Below are 22461 nucleotides of genomic sequence, written 5' to 3' on the forward strand. Positions count from 1 at the left end.
AAGCCTTTCCCAGGCAGGGGTGAAGTGAAACCACTTGAACAGAAGGAGAATAGAACCTGGGACTTGGCAAGACTGGAATCACTCCTCCTTTATAGATTTCTTAAACTCTTCCTGGCAAATGTTTATCTTGGTACTTTAGGGGGTATATGAGGCAACACCTTCACACAATAACCCTGTTTTCTGTGGTCTTTTATAATGAGTCTGTGGATGGCCTGACCTGTTCTTTCCCAAAGGCAAGGCAGTGCCAGGGATTTCATTGTTTCAGCAGTTCCAGTTCTGTGTTTTAACTCCTTTGGCAGCAGGTCACAGTGCTGTAGTGCTGAGTTCCTGCTGAATTCCAGCCTGGATTTAAACACTGACCACCTTCCATTCTCTCTTGTAATTGCAAATTGTTAAAGACTTCCTGGCTCCCTGTCCTCTGCAGCTCTACAGTGCCATTTTGGTCCACTAAGTGCTTGGTGCTGCATTCCACCACAAAGATAAATAGAGGGAGTGCTTGATGCAGCACCTCCTCACTGCTTTGTGTAGAGCTGAACCCACCGTTTCTGGGCTCTGGAGACCTGGAGGAATGGCAGGAGAGATTACAACTTCTTTTTTTCTAGTCACTGGAGGTCACTTCAGGTTATGTTATGAAAAAAAAAAATTGTTAGGAGAGCCAGATTTTGTGCTAAATTTCTGAATAAACAGCCCATGATATGGAGCTGTTCCTGAAAACTCATTTGCTCCGTGGTGCATGTGTTGAGATGTGTGGTTCTGGGTGTCAGCACAAGCCTGTTTGTTGCTATAGATGCTTCCCTCTGCTATAGCTTCACATTTACTATGTGGGATCAATAGCCCAGGGCTGCTGGGCATCCATGATAGTCCCAGCAACCAGGACTTTGCTTTGCTGGGGTGAGATACCCATCACATCAAAGAGTTGTCCTCAGGTGCTCTGCTAGATAAGACTGCAAGAAAATGAGATGCTTGTGGCAGAAACATGAGTGCCTGGAGCTCACAAATCTTGTGGGAAGTGGTTGATGTTCTTAAGATGACAATTTTGTTCAACAAGGCTTTTTAGCATGTAGTGAAGAAGCACCCACAGTCTCTTATGTGCTTAGCTGGGCTGGGGAAGCCCTCAGGGTGACATCTGAGCAGTCGTTTGGGAAAAGTGTTTCTAAAAATAAAACTATTATGAAGTAGACACTTGGACAGCTGCAGTGATGGGCTTGCTGCTTGCCAGTGTGCTCAGCAAGGGAAAAAAAACCCTTCCAGATTGAAAACAAACATTTCTGCTGTAATGGTTTGGAGAAGATGGTGGTTTCCTCACTTCAAAGGAAAATATTAATAAAGTGCCCAGCCCAGGGGAAGCATATTCACAATTGAGATGTCTGTTTTGTTAAGTATAGAAGGTAGCAAAGAGAAGGAAGGAGATAGCATAGCTGGTGACAATCAGAATTCCTGACCTAGGCCACTGGCTGTTCCTGCTCCCTGAGGGAGGCCAGAAGTGACAGGGGCAAATGGATGGGTTGAGAGAAACAGCTTGAATGTGAATATATGGCTCCTCATTCTGGAGTGGGACTGAGCCTGGCACGTGATGAGCCCAGGCTGGCAGAGCCTCCAACATAGTCCTTGGACCTGCAGTGTCTAAAACCAGCCTAGTGTGAGAACAGGCAACTTGTCTGTCTCATCCTTCATTCTTGTACAGGAGGACTTGCTGCCTGGAGGCCCTGAAGTTGCTCCATAGGGGACAATGGGATAAAGAGATGTTTGGATTCAGTTTGTGCCTTGATTCCCCCAGTACAGAGGCTGCTTGTCCACCTGGCTGGGTGGGCTTGTGCCCGCAGGGGGCTTCAGAAACACTTGTACTGCAATTGGATTGTACCCTTAGGATTCAAATATCATCCCACTTTGTCCATTTTCCTGGAGATTGTGTGTCAGGGCACAATTTGCCCTCAAAAATCTGGGCTCTGGAATCATGTTCCTTTTCTTGTCCCTCCCTTCTGAATTGCCACCCAGTGCTCATCCCTGTGCAGAGGGGACTGGGGAGCCTGTTGCCGCTGGATGCTGTGACTCAGGGAAGCTCTTGGTTAGCATTCAGGCATCAGAGTGGATTAAAATCACCATCCATCAGGAAGCCTCTCTGGCACTTGGATGTGTCATGTGGCTGCTCCACGAAGCAGCCTCATCCCTCTCCTCCCATCTCCTGTGCAGAGCACAGATGCTCTTTTGTATGCCATGGGAGAGGGAGCTGCTTGTCTCACTTCTTAGTGGCCTGAGGGGCAGTTAATGGTTGGGCTGTGGAAGGGGAAAAAATGTCTCTCCTGTGTCCTGCTGATGCCTTTACAGAACAGGTGACCTGGAAGGCTGGTAATGGACTTGTTCTGCAAATGCACAGAGTAGCCACTGGCCACCAAAGCCAGCTCTTGGCACCTGCAGCAGAGACTCCAAATCCAAGCCTGAGTGCAAATACTCAGAGAATGACAGGCTGGTGTGTTGTATCAGGAATATCCCTTCTCTCTCACCCAGCTGTCCCCACCCTGCTCCAGCCCTTGGAGGTGCAAGCAGCTTGTAGCAGGGCCTGACCCCCCCAGTGTTCAGGACAGCAGGTATCTGTGTGTATTTTGGGGTTGTTGACTTGCTTGGGCTGGATTTTTACATGAAAGCTGCAGTGTCTGAAGCTTACAAACCCAGAGTGGTGCAGGCTTTTCAAACCAGAAAAGGCGCTTCTCCAAGTCTGCTCTCTTGGGCACTTGCTGGCCCATCCATGGCTGGGTTTGGGGTCCCACAGGTGCCCCTGGTCACATGTCCAGCAAGAGGCCTGTTTTGGGGAGAAGAATATGTGGGAAGAGGTGTCAGGGTTTCCCTCATGCTGTGTCTCTCTGCCTCCCTAGTGGTGTATGAGCACAGATCCCGGCTGGAGCGATCCCTGCAGAAGGAGCGAGGGGAGCACAAGAAGACAAAGGAAGGTGAGTCTCCTGCATGGTGACACAGTGGTGGCCAGACAGCCCTCCTGCTGTCCTGGGGGAGAAGTTTGTGTTGTACCCGAAGTGTTTTCTGCCTTCAGGGCCATGTGTGGGTGACACCAACTGCTCCATCCCCAGTTTGTACTTAGAGGACAGTTAACTGAGTTGTCCACTTCCCATGGGCAAAAGGTGCTGGGAGGTGGGTTCTGTTCTCTCATGTTCCTACATGTCCTCAGCCTAATCTGTGAGTAGCAGTACCCATGACATGCCATTTGAGCACTTTCAGTGATAGCTAAACCTGACACCAGGCCATTCTTACACACCTTCAGTGACATAAAGATGTAGCCATTTGTGTGCTGAAGTAGGAAGTCATCAATGCACTTGCCTATAGAATGGGAAGAGAAGGACATTTGGGCCAGTCTAGATGGGTGGACAGTGCTCATGGAAAACACTGCCACCTTTCTGAGGGCACTGAGTGGAGTCCCTTAGCAGCATCTGCATTCCAGCTTGTTGAGTTTCAGCCTTTTGCTCAGCAAGGGGCTGATTTCCTCCTTCCCCCCTCCCCAAAATATAAACCAGATCCTTGTTAAATTCCAGCTCATTCAATTGTCTTTTCTTCTTCCATGTCTAGATTTTTTAGTGTATAAATTAGAAGCTCAGGAAGCTCTCAACAAGGAGAAGGTAGGTATGGCTTGTTCCTCAGAGTATGTGTGTAATAATGATACAGACCTTTCCATCACCACCAGTCATGAGCTGCTGGCTGGAAGGCATGAAATACCATGAGTGTGTATGGTACAAGATGAACTTTGCCTGACTCCACCTTGCAAGGCTGTTGGTTTGTGAGGATTCATCTTAGGGCAAGACTGTGTAGTGCTGGAGCTGTTCTGCCTCCTCTCCTGTGTGTGGTGGATGACTTTGCTTGTCCTGTGCTGCAGTCAGAAAAGAGAATTGCTGCTTCGTGGTACAGAATAGTCCTGGGGAGACTGAATGCAAGGCACACCACAGGGGACCTGGAGAAGAAAGGCCTTGGTAGTGTTGGGGAAAGCATATCTATTGTTTTCTGTCTCCAGTGATTGTCTAATGATTTCCACTAGCCTGTGAGTGTCAAGTTGAAGTGCAGTGTGTTCAGGAGATGTGGTCTGAATCCTCTACTCAGTACTGTCCAGGTCCAGGACTGGGTGACATGTCCCTGCTTGGATACATGCTCTGCAGGGCCTTGTGCACACCAGGATAAGTGATGGTCTTCGTTGGGCCCTCTGGTGAGAAACTGCCTTGTCCCCATTTCTGCAGCTGAAGTGGTGTGACCTGGCTGTGTCCCAGAGACTGAGCTCCACTGCTGCTCAGCCTGGGATGTGAAAAGCCTGTGCAAGACAGGCACACAAATGTCCCTCCTTGTTAGCTGGCCTCACTGGAGTTTGCCTTGTGCCATTTACTGGTAGCACAGGGAACAAAGCAGAATGTTTTTGGTTAAACAAAGGATTGATGCTGATGCAGAAATTAGTGAAGAAGGGGGCATGGGCAGGAACACATTTGGACAAGAACAGTATTGGCAGTTAAGCCATCAGGTGGAAAATGTTAAGGCTTCTGACTTCTCATTTGGTGGAGAATGGACCCTTCAGTGAGGGCTAGGAAGGATCCTGGGTTAGTCTGTCCCACCCACCCAAAGTTATAAGACTGGTTTTATTCCTTACTCGGAGCATCTGTTGGTGAAATGCTGGAGAAGAGGAACTGATCTTATCCAGCTCATCTGTGTGTGAGTGTCATCCTGATCCAGGAAGAAGCTCCTGGGTGAATGTCTGAACACTAGTGGCTGGGCAGCTCCCCTGCCATTTGTGCTCTCTTGCTGGTTAATACTTCATCCCCTCCTGAGTCCTTATCATAGAAGTTACACTGTGGGGTGTAGTGGAAGTCTTGGTGCTTAGTTGGCACTTCCAGGGTGCTGCTTTGGTCTCAGCTGTGCTGCTTGAAGCTACCTGGGCAGATGTTTGTGAAACTGCAGGTAATGGGACAAGCTGCAGCATGTCCCCTCCTGGGGGCCACTCCTGCTGCAGGGACTCAGCCTTTGAGCACGTGTGGCTGGTGGCTTTGCTACCTGCTGGTGCTGCAGTGAAGAATGGCACCCTGGGGACAATGGGTGACCCTTATTGAGGCATAAGCAGGAGTGTTAAACAGGTACAGGCCCCTCTGTGGACACACATGAATCCCTCTCTGCTGCAGCTGGTGTCAGCTGGTAGCTGTACCTAGTTCCAGGGGTTGCTGTAGACTTACTCAATTGCTCAGTGATCATTTTTTTGTTAAATGGTGCAGTTTTTATGTGTAGGCGAAAGCCTCAGCTCTGGTGCTGTGTGCCTCCCCCTCAGCTGCTGCAGAGCTCAGCTGCTCTTGGGGGGTTAGAATCATAGAATAATTGTTTAGGTTGGAAAAGACCTGTAAGATCATCCAATCCAACCTTTACTGTGCAAAGCTCTTCTAGTGCTGGGCCCATCCTAGATAAGAGCTGAAAATTAAAGGAAAACTACTCTGGGTGTGAATTGAGAGTGCAACTAGTGAGTTGGTGGCTGAGTTGTTTTGAAAAGGTTCTTGTCCAGCCATGCTCAGGCTGCATGTTCTGCTGGTCACCTTGGTGGGCTTGCTGCCAGTCACCCTGAGTGTGCCTGCGTGGGAAGGGGCGGTGGGACCTGGCTGGTGATGCAGTGGCTGGGTGGGGCTCTCCCTGCTTTAGGTTTTTCTGGGATTTAACAACACTATTGAATCTTTTTCTTTCCAGCAAGACTCTATGAACAGATATGGAGCCCTCAGTTCCCAGCACAAGATCCTGAAGGTAAGGGAGGAGCTGGTTTCACGTACTGACCATGAAATAATGGTCCCTGGAAGGAGAGTTGGTGTCTTCTGTTACCAGGGATGCCCAGGAGAGACCAAGGGCTTCCTGCACCCAGTGCCAGCACTGAAGGAGGGGACCACACAGGGCTCTTGATCTACATTCCTTCCAGACTGTTCAGGTTCTTGGGAGTTTTCTATTTATTCTGTGGGCCTTGTATCAGATTACAGCCTGCACCTATACCTCCCTTCAATGGCAGCCTTTGTGCAGTTCATCACACAGGACTTCTGCTGTTCAGCCTGTTCTTTTCTGGGTCTCTTAGCATGAAAATAGGTCTATTCATTGCAGCTTGCCCTTTGGGCTAAGACAATGTATCCCAAGGCCATGGGATTGGCTTGGAGAGGGGTGGTTTCTGGCATTTTATAGCTTATCACATGCTCTACCTGTAGCATATCTCGATGTGGAAGTTTGCTTTTGTGAGAGCTGTGCAGCCCTGGCTGGTGTTGGTGGGTTTTAAATGTTGTTAGTCAGTGTTGGCAGGGAAATGGTAATTGAATTCAGGGATGGAGAAAGAGGGCTGGGTTCCAGCAGCCCTTAGCACTGCTGGGCTGTATTTCCTGAGCAGAGCTGGACCTCCAGCTGCCTGGCTTTTGGATTCAACCTTCGGGAAAAGGGAAGTACAGTCCTGTCTCTTGGGTATTAGCCAGCACTGTGGATTCAGGGAACACTTTGCAGTAGTAACGTTCCTCTTCATGGCAACTGCAGCCTGAGCAGGATGCTCTGGTTTGCTTGACTCAAGGGGACTGTGAGAGCATTTCATCCTGGCTCCCTTTCTCTTCCTTTTACTAAGGGAGGGGTGGAAGTCATCTATATTTAACTACATTTACAGCTGCTGAAAGACCCGCCAGCCCTTGGGACTGTGGGAGATTTCAGTCCCCCCTCTCCTCAAAACAGCTCAGCTGTGTGTGACACCTCTGTTACTGGAGCATGGCTAAAAATGCTTCCCACTGGAACTGGCTTCCTCAGGAGGAAGATTGCTGCCAGCAACAGCATCACCTAGGAAGTGGAGATGTAGTGCTGAACAGAAGTAACTAACTCTGTTAGGCTGGAGGAGTTCCATGGAGCCACACCAGGGTGTCTGGTGCTGGTGGCCTTGTTGTTCTCATCTGTGCTGGAGTCGTCACTGTCTGATTAACCTCTGTAACTGGCACACCAGGCTCACAGGGGCAGGGGCCTGGCTTCCTCCAAAAATAGCAGCTGCAGCAGTTGCCTGTGTCTGGATTCCTGCTGGAGCCAGACTATGTCTTACAATTCCTTTCGTCTTCTTGACTGGAGGTTAAAATGTCTGGTGAAGATCTCTGTGCAGAATGCATCCCAGCATCTGCTGGAACAGGCAGGCAAGGACATGGGTGGCTTTAAAGAAAATATTTTTGACATGGGCTTCCTGAAACTGCTGGAACCTGGAAACTTGCTGGGAGGTGTGCCCTTCCTTTGCTTGTGGGCTGAGCATCCTGCTGCTGCTTTCATGTGGTACAATGCTCTCTGCAAAGCCACTTTCAAAATCATGGCAAAAATACATGATTTTGAGGTACTCTGTTTTCTTCTTTGTCTTCCCCTGGCCTGGAATCATACAGCTGAGTTGAAGGACTGCTGACCTGAAAGAAACTATTTCCCTGTATTGCTGTGGTGGATGTGAAGGGGGGAACACTGTGAGATGTCACAACAGCACAGTCTCTCCCTAGGTTTGGTAGAACTGACTGGGTCAAGAACTCTCTGCTTACACTTCTCTGAAAAATAATCACATGTAGCATCTTCCAGACCCCCCTGTCCTGCTACTACAATCAACCAGCATCTTTAGATGCCTCCTAGTTGCATGCAGTGGTCACAGCCATCCTTAGAAACCAGCTCTGTGTGCTTCATGAGCCAGGCTGGGCCTCAGGTGCTTTCTGTGACCTTGCTCAAGGCACTTATCTCTCCCTTCAGCTTCCTGCTGCTATCAAAGGGGGAATATTCCCTCCCTTCTTCCTGCCTGTGAGCAGTCTGGGGACAGACATTATGCACATCACCTGCCAGACAGAATATGGGCTAGAAATTAATTGACCTGAGCTGATGAGGACTTAAAATTCCTTGAATTGCTTAGAGTTTCTGCTTGAAATCAATTCTCACTTGCTAATGTTTGTGGCTCCTGAGGGTTTTTTATATCAAAATGATTTTAGGGATGTGGTTCCTCTGCACTGCTTTCTGCTGGTTGCTCTGACAAGAACTGGAAGTACCTAATGTCCTTGAAAGATAGAGCAGGAATCTTTTATTTTCTTCACTTCCCCTCCTGATCTTGTGATCTGATTAACCTGACATCTTTGTCTCTTCTCTTTGCTCTGTCTCTGGGACCCCTCTGTACCAATACCTTTTTCCTCTGCATTACATGTATTTTTGGAGCACAGTTATTGATCTCCTTTTAGTGGAAGATAATTGCTTCAGGGGAGAGTGCCTGGGCCACAGATGCTTTTTTTTACTGGGGATAAATGCAATCATGGATAGCATTTAGAGGTTTCTTTTGTGGGTTTTTTTAAAGATGGCTTTTTACAGGAGGACTGTTAGAAATTGCTGCCTGAGTCCTGAGGAGGTATTGGGAGGAAGGGCCAGGGTTCACCTGAGAACCAATCAATCTGCATACCTAATTGGTGTTGACAAACTGAATGTGGAAGGACTCTCTAGGTTACCATGGGAACAAAAAAGGAGGTGACTTCTGGTTCAACGGGTCTGAGCAAAAGGATGCCTCAGCATGTTTTGTTCTTGGGCTCTGCTGAAGGGGAGGGGGAAACAGCTCTTCAACCCACTTCTCTCTGATGAATTCTTGGCCAGCTTGAAACAGTCTGGGGTCTCCTGAGAGTCTTGTTATCCTGTCATTTTATGCCTGTGAGTCCCAGGCTCCTACAGGGAGTGTGGGCTCTCCCTGGTCTTGCCGTGTGAGAGGATGTGGTGTCCTTGCAAAAGGTCTCCCAGGATCCTGTTCCAGCAGCTTGGAGCAGTGGGTGGAAGAGCAGCCAGACTGACAGGAAGCAAACCAGGCAGAGAGGGAACCCAAGTGTTCAGGTGTCTGTGTGTCCTGAGTGACCAGCAGGCATTAGGGTTTGGGATCAGCAAATGCTGCAGCCTGCACAGGCTCACTGAGCAGGGTGGGCAGGGACATTGGGAAGGAATAGGACAATTCTTGGCAGTGTCCCAGAGTCTCCATGTCTTTTTCAGGCCGGAGTGGACTTGCCACCACTGCCTCCTGTTTAGTGGCTTCCAAGCAGATCTCACAGACTGCTTCATGGAGCAGAGTTTATTTGGCATTTCACATCCTTCCTGAACCACTGAACACAAGGAATATTTTATTGTATCTGGGATTTCTGGCTACCTTATTAGAGGACCAAACATCTCTTCCACCTCCCCAAGCAACTTATTAAACAGAGGCACTTGGGCAGCATTTGGCAAAAGCTTAATTCTCCTTCTTGTACTGACTCTGTCACTTCTTTTCATATTCAGAACCAGAATGAAGATGTCAAGAAGCAGCTGCTTGACCTGCAGCTGCAGCACAACAGCTTGAAACTGGAACATCGTAAGACACTGGAGACCCACAGCCAGAAATATGCCCAGCTGCAGCAGGAGAGGGACAGCGAGGTCACAAACCTGCAGGGTGAGTGTGAGGGAGAGCTGAGAAAACACCAGGCAGAGACAGGGGTAGGGGCACCAGGATCAGCCATCAGATCATGCTGCCTTACCCTGGCCTTTCTCTCGCGGGTGAGTGTAAATAAGTTCATCAAGATGCTTTTTGTGGCAGAGAGAAAACATTGTGACACGTGGGTATCCCATCCCTTTCAATTTGTATTTTCCAGTTCTCTGTACACACAGTGGAAACCAGTTTCCATCCTACTAGAATCCTGTAAATTGTAAAATTTAAGCTTGGGAGCAAATTAAACATACTTTTTGTAATGAATGATGTAGGCCTATAAAATGCACTTAAGAGTGCAAGTATTGCAAGGAATGCTGATCCCTTTAATTCCCAAAGAGCAGCTGCTATTTAGTCTGCTGTTTAATTAGGTTCTGGGGTTTTAAGTTTCACATCTGTTCTTATTTAGATTAGATCTGGGAGAGCAAAATGTGCTTGTGTTTTGTTTGTTGTTTTTTTGTTTTCTCTGATCAACACAGCCCCAGTATCTGATGAGCACTCCTGGCTTAGAAGGGGAGAGCTGAGCACAAGCAAGCGAAGCTTAAATATTTGATTGTCTCTCTTCTTGAAATCCAATTTTATCAGAGGAAGGAGAATAATGCTCAGAAAACCAATGGGAAGAGGGAAGCTGATCAGGAAGATTGGCTTAAGGCTGAGATATTAATATTCTTCCCAGGCTACTGCTCACTTGGGACCATCACTACACTTGGAAAAGAGCTCTTATCAGAGATTTTTTCTTCTCTTCTCTTGCAGATACAGTCTTTAAACTCAGAGAAGAGAGCAAGCTCCTTCGGAAGGCCCACCAGGAAGTTCACTCTCAGCTCCTCAGTGCCCAGGTAACCAGCCAGGGGCTGTTTGTGGCCACACTGGGTGGAGATGGCAGAGCCCACAAAGTGAGGAGAGGGATGCACAGCTTGTGGGGTGGGGACAAGCAGCACGTGGCAGTCAGGGCAGTGAGGCTGCTCTAAAGCTCTCTTCCTTCTGGGCCAACCACCTTAACAAGCTTTTGATGGGCCACAGTTCTGCCTTCATCTAGCTTCTTCTGAGTGGAAGCAGTCTCCTACTAGCTAGGGCTGTATCCCATGAACTGTTCTTGGCTTCCTTTTCCTCATTCCTTTTATGTTAGCTATGCTGAGTTGTTTTGTTGGGATTTGGGTTTTTGTTTGTTTTTTTTTTTTAATGTTAGTTTTAAGGTCAAATTTCAGGGGAAGAATGAAATCAACAGAGCCTGCTCAGGAATTAATTTCCTGCTAAACTTTCCTTGCTGCTTGGAAACTTTCCTACTCTGCTCAGTCTCTAATTTGGTCCATTTCCAGGTACCCTGGCAAGGATATGAAAAGCTCCCTCCCCTCGCTTTCCTATAAATAACAGGGGGAAGAGTGGGGAGCTTTTCCTAAGTAGCTTTTTCAAGCCCTGCACTTCAGGGTTGGAGGTGGAAGAAAAAAGCTGCAGCAGAGAGAAGAGTGTGGCATTTGCTGAACAGTCCAGGAGAATCAGTTTTCATTTGCCTTGCAAAGTAAATTGCCGAGTAGGATTATGCCAATTATCCTCAGCCCCTCTGAGATGAGCACATCCGTGGAGAAATGTCTCCACAGGGAAAAAAAAAAAGCTGAGCTTGAAGGTACATGTGTGTGAGGCACAGGAGGAGAAGCCTAACAAGAGCCAGGACACAGTTCCTGTGCAAAGGCAGGAGTCACAGCAATGGCTCATGCACTGTGTTGGTCAAAGAGTCAGTGTCCTGGGTCAGCACTTCCAGGGTAAAAGTATGCAATAAATTAAAATGAAAGACTGACAAAGGGGGAATACAGAATATCCATGAAATCTGAAGGGAAGGCTGAAGACCAGCTTGGACTTAATCACTGTGGATTATCTCCAGCCTTTCGTAGGTATAAAATGTTGATCTTCTTTAGTAGTGTACCTGTGCTGAAGAACTGGCTGTTCTCTGTGAGGAGTTGCTTAACCATGTTACTGTGTGAGATTTCTCTGTATCCTTCTCATCCCCTCAGGCCCAGATGGAAGAGTTCAGGCAGCTCAAGGAAGCTCTACAGAAGATGCCAAGCTTCAAAGCAGGAGGAGCTGGGAAGGGGCAGCAGCAGCTTCAGGTAGCAAAGGAGCAGCCCATGGCACCAGCTAACAGCCAGGCACAGCTGGCCAGGCAGAAGGTGTGGTACTGCCACGAGACCCCAGGGGGGGTCTTCAGCCATGGGGCTTTGAACTGGAGAGAACTGAGCTTGTTCCTCAAGCTTGCTCTTGTCCTTTCTTCCCTGCAGGCTCTTCCAGTCAACCAGGAGAATCATCCTGCTGGGAACGGGAACTTGCTGGCCTCGCAGGTTGCTGGGGCTCAGAAGCAGCCAGATGGGCCTCAGCTGCAGGGCCACAACCCCTACAGCAATGATGGCCTGAAGCCACAGGCCAACATGCTCTTTACCAACCCAGCCTCACTGCAAGATGCCAACTCACTGCCAGGGGCTTTGCCAGCCTGGCCAGCGAGACACGGGGATGGCCACATCATCCGCTTCACCCGGACTGTGAACAGCCTGCCCAGTGGGAACCCAGTAAGTCCTGCACACTTGAGGCCTGCTTTATGTAGCTCTTGCTTTTGAAGCTCAAAAAGATGGTATTTGTAATGACATGCATATGTGCATTCCTCTTCCCTGGTGTGGAAACTGTCCTGACCTCAGGTTTCAGACTCCTGTGTACTCCTGGAGTCTGTGGTTGAGAGGCTGGGCTCAGACAGACAGGCTGGAGTTCTTGTGCTGGATCCTGCTGGATTTGCAAAGAGTAAATCATAAAAGCAGCTCCTTGGCCTCCTGGGGTGACTGAGAGGGAGTTTATGGAAAGCAAACCTCTCAAAAAATGGCAATAATTGCAGTATGGTTAGACTATAATTACAGGAACTATTATAATAGCAACGTGTGTTGTTCTTTTTTAGAAGTGGCTGTGTGCTGCTCCTCTTTTTTTGGAGATTCATCTAAGTCAAACTTGAGTCATGTAGGATCCAAATTATTTCCTCTTGGCTGTGTGGCAGGAGAAGAATCTCTTTAGGTGCAGGCTGTCAGGACAGGACTGTAGATTAGTTCTGGAGCACTTCTGGATCAGTTGTTCTTTGACAAAGGATCCCTCTGGTCCATAAGCCTGCCCAAATGCAAGGGAGATCTGTAGGTACCTGCTCAGGTGAGGAGCTTGGAGATGTCCTGGTGTCTGCTGAGGATGCACATGTCTTCTCTGCAGGATCTCAAGATGGTGATGCGCATTCAAGTGAGAAGCAACAAGGAGAGCCAAGCTCCTGGATTGTCACTCTCTGATCCAAACCAACCACCTGCAGCAGAAAAACCTCAGATGCCAGACAACCACCACCCCCCAGGGAGCAGACAGGTGCAAATGCAGAGGTTGGTGAGACCAAATTCCTTCCTGCTCTCCATGTTCAGCCTCAAAGGAACCATACAGGCTGGTCCCTGGCCTCTCTCATGTTTATTGTGGTTTCTATCATAGAATCATCATCATTTCTGCTTGAAAGATGGTTGAAGAAAGTGTTAGTTCCTGGCCCCACTGTCATCTAGTTCTTGTAACTGACTTGCTGCCAGGTCTGTCTCGACTGAAGCAGACTGGTGGTGTTGTGTGATTGAACTCCCAGCCTGCTGTGAGTGCTGTGCTGGAAAAAAAACCCACCAGAGGCTCTTGTGTGACTGGTGTGTGCTCTGCACCTGCCTCTGCTCTTGAACTGTGGGCTGAAGTGTGTGTTGTGGGGAGAGAAAGAGGAGGTACTGCTGAGTGAGTCAGCATGGATTTCCTACTAGCCAGAGGAGATGGTGGGAAGGGAGTCTGGACTGACTGCAAGAAATCTCCTCCCTTCCAGTGATGGTGACTTAAATACCCTGTTTTCTTTAGCAGACTAAAGGAATTCTGCATGATGGAAGCAAACCATCTGCAGCAGGAAGGGTGGCTAAGAATTCTTTCAGTCTCTATAAATAAGAGGCATGAAGTTGTACATTAGAGCTGCAACTTGCTAATTTTTTCCACTAATTAATCAGTAATCTGTCAAGATCTGCAGGAGCAACCAGACATTGAAGATCTGAAGTTGTCTCATCTCCAAGGTTATATGTAATCTGGAAGCAAGGGCTTACAAGAAAAGACTGGGAATCTTCTGAGCTTAGCTGAGACCTTGGTATTAAAACTCCCTGACACTTGGGCCTGTTGCTCTATCAGACATCCCCAGCACAATGTGTTCTCCAGCCCCAGTCTGGGGGAAAGCAGGAGAGGAGAGCTCTGGGGAGGGGAGTCCCTTGGAAGGGTCAGAGGTTCAGAGAACAGGATAGAATTCCTACAGCATGGTACTTGTGTTGCTGTTGTACCTGGGAGCCTAGTCAGGGACCTGGATCCTGTTGTATTGGATGCTGCAGAGGCACAGGAGGCAGTGTTTGCTGCCTCAGAGCACTCACAGAAAACCAGTTGGTTTTGCAAAAGGAAGAAAATGTCTTTCTGAGGCTGCAATTCATCAAAGTCTGGCCATAAGCCAAAAACTGACTCTGAAAATAGTGCTTCCTCATTTAACTTATTTATCCTTTGTGTGTGTCCAGGTCATATCTGCTCAGTTTACTGGAGCAAACAAGATTTAATTTCTGTTTTATCTGTAGAGGAGGCTTCTGGATTTCATTCTAAATTCAGCCTGATCCTACCTGTTCTTATCTGCCATTTTTGGTTGTTCCCTTAACCCAGGGTCTCCCCAGGTCAGACACTGTGCTTTGCCTGTTCCTTTAAAGTCCTGCCCATCCTGCTTTGACAGGTAACATCTGCATGGACACACAGAGGATATTCTGCCCATCTCAGGGAGGGAGTTGTGTGGGTGTAACTGGAGGTGAGGGTCGACGTGGTGATGGCAGAATGGCCTTTCCTCAGCTCCGTAGAGTGGGCACCATCAGAAAAGGCAAATATTGGTTTTGTTTGGCAAATGTGTTCTGCCAGGACAGAGCTCATGGTATGCTTGGTGTGCTTTTCTTTTACTTGATCTATCATCAAGGAATTACTGAGCAGCTGGAGGCTGTTATTTACCCTGCAGGAGGTGTGTGATAAGGAGAGCAGAAACCAGCTTTCTCCGGAAGGTCTCGATGCCAAGAACAACATCAGACCTCAGCAGAGCACAGAAGGGGCCATAGAGCCAGTGCCAAGGGCTCAGCCTTGGGTGGCTGAGACCAGCAGATTCCAGAGGAGCTCTGGATGGCCAAATGTGCATGTTGATGGTTTTATAATGGGGGAAATCTGAGCTGAAGGCTGGGTTATGATTTTTTTTTTTTCCTGAAAGTTCTGTGTGGTGGCAGTATGCTGGCTTGGGAAAGCTCTAAGTGTCTATTTAGAATTGGAGTTTATTGCTCCATGGATATGTTTTGGTATCACATGATTAATATTAAAGCAGTTCTGCAATTCATTTTGTTCTAAAGCATAACTTATTTTGTATTTATGTGGTGTATTAGATGTTCATTTTCAAGCAGATATCACAGCAACTAATGCAATCTGCTAGTTTTGCCAAAAGAAGTTAAATTGGGACAAACTTCTGCATGTGTTGGAGTTTTTTTCCTCTGCTTGCCATTTCTGAAATAGCATTTTGCAATCTCTCTTGACATACTGAGATGGGGGGGATTCTGTTTTGTTTCCTACCCCTGTTGCAGCTGGAAAGACATAGTTAACAAAGTGGATGCCCAGAGGGATGAGGAACAAGTGCACAGTTACCCAAAGAGCCTTCATCTGGATCCCAAGCCTGGGCAAGAGATGCAGAAAGGCAGCCCCCAGCCAGCAGCAGGTCAGAAGAGAGGGGAAGAGCATCCAAGAACTGCTCAGGAGGGTGAGAAGGAAAGGACAGATGAGGAGGAACTGGAAATGGGTATGTTTCCCTAATCCTGTGCTGGACAGGACTAATTTATTGCTGATCAAGGTGGGGAGGGAGGAAGTGCTTGTGTATGAGAGTGTTAGTGTTCAAGGAAACCTTACAACTCTTGGAAAACTCTGATGCTTTTATTGTCCTTGGTCAAATGAAAAGCCTGGACCATTTTCCATTCTTGTTCCCTGTTGTCCTGCAACCTCACACATTTTCAAAGTAGTGGACTCACAATCTGTGTAAGTGAAGTCAATTCTCCTTTCTTTATTATGGGAGTGAGAAGGAAAATGTCCTCTTTTTTTTTTTTGTTTGCAAGACTTGATCTCAGTCTCCCATAGGAATTGATTTAATCTTTTTAGAAGTGGGTCTTCTAACTTAGGGAAGAAAATTTCCCAACTCTCCTTAGGAGGCTAAAAGCAAATAAATGAAGGGGCAGCTACTTGGACTGGACAGTCAGCTACCAGGGCAGCTACAGCTGTTTTGAAGCCTGGTAAGTAACTGCAGTTGGGCATTGGAGCTCTTGGAACAGGGTGTTAGAATTCCTCAGCCTTCTGCTCTGGGTCTCTTCAGACCCCCGTGCACTGACTCACTCAGCTAATGACAGGCTGGGAGAAACATTTGCCTGGGTGTAAAGTTCATCATCTCACCATGAAACCAACTAATGAATAATCCATTAGATGATGCATCTGAGGGCAGAATCTTTGCTTCCTTTTCCAGTGTGAACACTTTATAAACAGATTTCTCTGCTTCAAACAGCCTCTGCCCTGGATTTCTCTTGCACACTTGGAAAAGAACCTGCAAGACCTGGAAGTTAGCAAGTCAAAAAAAGGGACACTGAAATGTAGATATGAGTAATTCTAATCCTGTGTGTTGCTAGGCTGAGGTAGAATGACTAAGTTAGGTGGCTTTTCATGTAGTAATTTTTTACTGTTGTCTTGGATGCAGTAAGGCAGGGGAGCCAGGAGCTGAATCCTGGGAAGTTCTCATCTGAAATGCTGACTTGCATCCTCTTTAACATGGTTAAGATGGTCTCAGCCTGGTTTCTTCAGAGTAGATTTTGGCTCTGGATTTGGAACAGGGGAAGGATGTCATGGGGCAGGGATTAAAGCCTGTGGCTGAACCTTGGATCAAAAGGCTGAAATCCCCCAAGATGGGGCATTTCTTCCCGGCCTCTTGGCTCAGTTCACTCTGTGCAGGTGAAGTTCTTCCTCCCAGAACAGCAGCATTTGGGTCACTCTGCTGGTGTGCACTGAGGGGCTGGTCTGGAGAGGAGGTTTGGTGTGCCTGTGCTGGCCCACAGCCACCTTTGGCTGCTATTTCATGTTTTGCTGACCTGATTTTCAGCAAGTTCCCTCAGAGGAACTGAACTAATTGGTTCACATCAAAGTGAATTCTACCCTGAGAAGAAAAGGCCTCGTGGCAGGTATAGGGGAGTGTGAGGACCAGCAGCTCTTGACCTCTGTGTCCTAATTGGGATGAACAGCCACAGCACTGACTGGGCTGCCCTGGTGCTGGGAATGCTGGTATCTCACAGGGTCCTGAGGTGTCCCATTCTGGCAGCTGGAGGAGAATGGTTCTGCTCTGCCCTCTGAGTGGGCCTGAGGAGGTATCCCTCTGGAAGCACACATGGAGCCTGCAGGCAGGTTGAGACAAATCCCTGTGGGACATGGATTTAATTCAGCAAGAATCCTAACAGGTGAGACTGGATTTTGAGAGGTTGCACTGGTAACTGTCCCCTTTCCTTGCAGATGCAGGAGTGATTGAGAGAGAGGAGAACCTGCATTCTCAGAAGGAGCCTGTTGCCCAGGAGCCAATGGTAAGTGTCACCTGGGTGCAACCCCAGCTCTGAACAAGATTCCAGCTGTCCCACTTACATCCATGCTTTCCCAGAAGTTTGTGTAACATGCAACTCCAGACTCCTTGGTTCTGGAGGGGTCCAGAGATAACAAAGACTGAGGGGGGGGTGTTGTTTTCAGAACCACTAACATGCTTGAAGAGAGGTGTGGCTTCTTGCTGGTGAAGGCAGCCTCACCTTGGGCTCTGTCTCCCAAGGGGATGTCCTGCCTGGTATTCACAAGAGGCTTTTTTGTCCAGATGCCAGATGATGCTGCAGATCCTGCCCAGGATCCCAATAACCAAGGGGAGGATGAGTTTGAGGAAGCTGAGCTGGAGAGACCTGACTTTGAAGAGAAGGTGGGAGGTTTGGAGAAGTTCAAGGAGCCCAGCTTGAAGGAAGAGTCTAAGGAGAAGCCACTGAAGGTGACTGACCTGAGGGCAACCAGCAGGGTTAGGGTTAGGGTTAGAGAGAGACCCCCAGCTATGAATGGGGTGAGGCAGAGGGCTTAAGGACTCAGAGGAAAACAAATCATATTCCTGGATGGATCCAGAATCCCACCACAGGGCTATGGAGAAACCTTCAGAGAATCAGTGGGTTGGTCAGTACCAGAACTTGTTCTCTCCCTGTCCTCTCTGCTTGCTGAAGGCAGCCCTAGCATTTGCAGCACCTACATGTCTGGAGAGACAAGGAGCAGGAGCTGGCTCTTGCTGCAGAGGTGCTGTGTCCTTTCAAGCACTTGAGAGACCAAAACCAGAGACAATGCCAAGGGCCTGTGCTGGGGGTCTGGTGAGAGCAGGCACTGCTGCTCCTGGGAAGGGCAGGCTCCTGGCAGCAGGGACACCACGTGAGGACTCTGCCTCCTCCTTTGCCTGCTTGCAGATGGAATCCATTTCATTTGCAAAGTGCTTCTTGCTGTCTGAAGCCAGGCCCTGCATCAGGACGATAGTAGCTTGTTTTGATAAGCAGCTGAGTGTTGCTTGTTTTAAAAAGGAGTGGTTTATCTGTCAGGCTCTAAAATCATGATTAATAGTGAGGTTTAAAAAGATATGTGTGTGTGTGTATATATATATAAAATTCAGGCCAATGAAAGCAAACAAGAAAGAGATCTGGCACCAACAGAGCAACACCTCCTAAAGGTTAGGGAAAATGTGGAAAGAATTAGTGGCATAAATACCTGACTTTCAGATAGGACTGGGCTGTGCTGCCTGGAGCTCTGCCCTAAGGAACTTCTAGGTTCCCTGCAGCCCTGGGACCTTCCTGCTGCAGGAGAGGCCTCTCTCCCTGGTGGAAGGAACTGGGCAGTTGCCAATGGCAGGTGGGAAGAGAGACTGGTTGGAGAAAGTACAGATGGAGTTGGGGTGTCCTCATTGTCTCTCCACTGGCCGCTGATCCTTGATCTATAGCTCAGCCTTCCAGACCTGGGGCTCTAACGCAGGAGAGCTGTATCCCTGGCAGGGAACAGAAGTGGGTTGGGGCACCATCAGCAGTGTCTGACTTCCTGTGTTTTTCAGGATGCTGACAGACCTGCCAAGCCCAGGGAAGAGCCAGTGGAGGACTACCAAGAAGATCAGGAGCAAGAAATTGTACGACACCAAGGTTCTTCCTCTTTCCCTCTCTGGTGTGGTTGTTACCTGGGTATGTTGGTAGCCAGGAGCTGAGTGTGACCCAGTGTTTAGATGGGAGCCCCCACTTCAGTTTTGGCTCTGCCTGCTCAGTGAGGTGGGTCTCCAGAACAAACCTGGAGCCCACCTACCTCTGCTCCCTCTTCTTGTTCAAGCTTTCAGAGCACCCTTTACACTGTCTCCCCTCCTCATTTCTTTCTGCATCCATCTGCAGCAGTTGAGCTGTGAGATGTTCACCAAACAGCACCTGGGGGGATTATGAGCTGTGCTGGTGCAGCAAGGCAAGATCAACAGGTGTTTTTCTAATCATCACCCTGGGGTTTTAATTCCTGTGGTGAGAAATTCATTGAGAGCCCTGCAAGTCACATAAAAGTATGGGTGACAGGAGAATGTGACATCTCACTCCTGAGGCAGGAGTGGAGGTGGTGGGTCGTTTGGGCCACAGTTGCCAGGAAGCCACTGCTCCCTTGTGTGGCTGAGAACAGGTCCCAGAGCTCCAGGACTCCTGCAGTCAGTGACAGGCTGGCATTCCTCAGGGAGAAAGATTGGAGGCCACCAAAGATCAAGAGCATGAGCTCTAGAGAGGATCACCCTGGTGCCTCTGGCTCACGTAGATAGAAGTGAAGGATCCTCTTCATCCTCTGTTTGCCCTTTGTGAGTGGCTCCTGCTGGCTTGTTCTGCAGTTTGGAGGTGGTTGCTGAGGAGCTGAGGGTTTGGGCTGCCTGCTGGGAATGCAGGGGTGGGGAAATCAGGGGTGGGCAGAGCCAAGGTGATGGCAGGAGCTATCCTTGCCCTGGGTGTAGAACCTGGTGTGTACCCTGGGTAGCTGGACCTCTGAGTGCCCATGGAGGCTGTGCTGGCTGCTGCACATCATGGGGGGATTTGTTACATGGTTTTAAGTGTGGTGGGTGTAGGAGATGTCCTGCTCATGTAGCAGTGGCAACAGGCTGTGATGTCAAAATGGCTTTGTAATGCCAGGGTATGAAATGTGCTGGAATGAACAGGCTGATCATGGCAACACAGGCTTCTCACCTCTGTGTCTTGGCTTAGTGCCTTGCAAATGACTCCCAAAGGTCCCTGGCAGAGATGGATTCTTCCCTGTTTTCCTGAGTTTCCCAAGCTGGGCTGGCATGCTGAAAGAGCTATAGTGGTTAGGGTCTCCTTTTCCAGGCCTTGCTGATTTTTTCCTTCCTGGCTGTTCCTCTGCACCCAGGAGGATCATGGAGGTGAGGTGGATGACAATGATGACCTGGAACTTGTCCAAGACCAGAAGGATCATGGAGGCATACAGGGAGCTGGGGGCAAGAAGGATGACTACTACTGAAAGCTGCTGAAGGAAGATGGACTATGCTGGGAATGAGGAGATGGGAACTCCTCCTGGGAACTGGCTCCTGTGTTCAACACTGCCTGGAACAGACACAGGCAGGAGGAGGTAACTGTCTCTGCAGGCACTGAGCAGGCTGCTTGCAGATGTGCATCACATCTGCATGTGTGGGGCAATTGCTGCCTCTCCAGTCACCAGCATGGAAGTGCTCTCAGACTGTAGGAATGATATCATTCTGCTGCTTCTCTTAGAAGCACTTTTTGATTTACTGTGTTCTTCACCCTCTTGTTTTCCCTATCCCCTCCCAAGCTGGAGAGTTTCTTATTTTTTAACACCCTGGTCAGCAGAGTGGAGCCTGAACTGGTCCCTGGGCTTTTACTTGACTGATGGCTAATACAAAGGAATCTGTCTTCATAAAATATTTTGCTCAGTGGTGTTTCTTTAAAACGTCCTTTTCCCCCACCAGAGTGAGGTGGAGAGGCAGTTAGCCTGCTTTGTCTGGAGGGATGCAAGGTGAGAGCTAACCATGAGCACCAACAGAAATTACTCTGTGTGTGTGTCTGTGAACAACTGGGTCCTCTCACTGGTGCAGAGACTCTTCCACTGACTCAAAGCAGAGCCTGTAGAGTTCTCCCTTCCTTGGCTTTGAGCTGGGACTGTCCTGCTAGGCTTGAAGCCTCCCCTAATGTTGTGCCTCTTGTCTTGACGTGTCTGCTGCCCCCTGGGCTCCTGGAGATGCGGCTGGCCTGAGCTAAGCCAGGCTCTTCTGGGCTGGTGGCAGGGATTGCCACAGAAATAGCCAAGCGTGGTGGATGGAGCACTTCATGGCACAGCTGTGGGATATTGTTCTTAATTTGTGTAGTATTTTGGTGGTGTGGAAGCCCCCAGCGGGACACGAACAGATTCCGAGGAGGGCCAGACTTAAAGTTTTCAGATGGAAGCGGCAGGCTGGGAGCAGACACCCAGTTCTGTGCATCTGCTGTAACCTTCCTGTTCCTGCTGCAGGCACGGCATCCAGGCAGAGCTGTCCCTGCTCTGCCCTCCTCAGGCCACCAGCAGAACCGAGCAGAGCAGAACTCAGCCTGCCTCTGCCCCTCGGACCCCGAGGCTCCTCCCTCCCTGACCTCCTGAGAGACACTCAGCTTGTAAGATCTCCAAAGTGGCTTGAAATGGTTAATGCTCGTTGCTGCTTTGTTTTGCTGCCCTTGCTGTCTGATGCAATACTGCTCAGCCTCCACTGCCTGCTATAAATAGCACATTCAGAACAGATCAGCTGGAGTTGCAGATGAATCCTGATCAAAAATTGGCTGCAGGTCTCAGCTGGGCTGGTGAGATAGGTCTGTTTCACTGGTCAGTGCAGGATCAACAGCCAACATGTCTGTGACATGAGCTTCAAGTCTTCATGTCCAAGCTGCCCCAGTGAGATCTGCAGCAGTTATTTCTGCTGAATTTCACTCCTCTTCTGTGCTTCTCTCAGCCTGTGACTGCCCAAGCACGGACATTCAGACCTCACTGGAAGTGAATCAAGTGCTGGAAATAGAACCCCAGTGGGGGTGAGGCTGTGTCTGACTCAGACTGCAGGAGCTATCTAGATTAGGAGGCAAATCCTCTGCTTTTGCTTGTCTAGGATGAGCAATCCTCAAAGTTATGACTCGGAGGGAATTGGAGCAACTCAGCCCTAAATGTGAAGCTGCCTGCCAGGAGGATGCTTTAGCAACCATATGTCAGATGGTGCCCTCAGCTGAGAGCTGAGCACCTCCTCTGCTCTAGGGATCCTCTGCCCTGGCTGCAGCCAGGACTAAAACTGGCAGTGCTGCAGAAATGGCTGGCTGGCTGCTGGGTGCTTGGTGCTGCCTTGCAAGTTGCCCCCATCTTCATGACTAGTTGACTGTAACAGGAGATGAAACAGGAGACAGACCCAGTGGAGGAGAACTGGAAAAGCAGAAAACCTGTGGTGCTGGGTCTGTCTGAAGGCCCAGAAAGCAAGATGGGGTGTCTCTGCCTGGGGGTTCACTGCCTAAAGGCAGTAGTAGTGTCTTGCCTGAGTGGTGAACTGTTGGAGCTAATACAGGAGAGGCCCAGGCTGAGTTTTACAGCAGACTGAGGCACAGAGGAAGGTCTTGGAAAGCAGCTGGATTACTAAGAGAGCAAACAATGAGACAGAGGATTCACAGTGCTGGCAGGCTGACCAAGCCAAAGCATATGTTTTCACTTGTCTCTTGCATAAATAATTGGTTTTTGCTTAGAGACACAATGCAAGGCCAAAGGACTCTGGGCAGGGTGAGGTGTAGTTAACCTGCAGTGGTGTTACACATGTTGTCAGGGGTTGCTCTTTA

General features: G+C 48.9%; 1 protein-coding gene across 4 annotated transcripts in view; it reads left to right on the forward strand.

Moving 5' to 3' along the window:
• The window catches only part of LOC127392932 (Golgi integral membrane protein 4-like), a 35941-nt gene extending 15397 nt beyond the window's left edge, over positions 1-20544 (forward strand). For 2 of the 4 annotated variants that reach the window (XM_051637437.1, XM_051637434.1), the window contains 13 exons: positions 2871-2945; positions 3574-3623; positions 5710-5763; positions 9289-9439; positions 10226-10308; positions 11479-11634; positions 11743-12027; positions 12704-12861; positions 15136-15347; positions 17090-17157; positions 17436-17600; positions 18690-18761; positions 20015-20544. In XM_051637437.1, coding sequence (XP_051493397.1) covers positions 2871-2945; positions 3574-3623; positions 5710-5763; positions 9289-9439; positions 10226-10308; positions 11479-11634; positions 11743-12027; positions 12704-12861; positions 15136-15347; positions 17090-17157; positions 17436-17600; positions 18690-18761; positions 20015-20125 — 1640 coding nt within the window. In that variant the 3' untranslated portion in view covers positions 20126-20544. Of the gene's footprint in view, positions 1-2870; positions 2946-3573; positions 3624-5709; positions 5764-9288; positions 9440-10225; positions 10309-11478; positions 11635-11742; positions 12028-12703; positions 12862-15135; positions 15348-17089; positions 17158-17435; positions 17601-18689; positions 18775-20014 lie in introns of all 4 variants that reach the window. The other 2 variants (XM_051637436.1, XM_051637435.1) reach the window with 2 other exon arrangements.
• Positions 20545-22461: the final 1917 nt, after the last annotated feature.

This window comes from Apus apus, chromosome 20 (genome assembly GCF_020740795.1).
Source record: "Apus apus isolate bApuApu2 chromosome 20, bApuApu2.pri.cur, whole genome shotgun sequence".
In the NCBI taxonomy this organism is placed as follows: Eukaryota; Metazoa; Chordata; class Aves; order Apodiformes; family Apodidae; genus Apus; species Apus apus.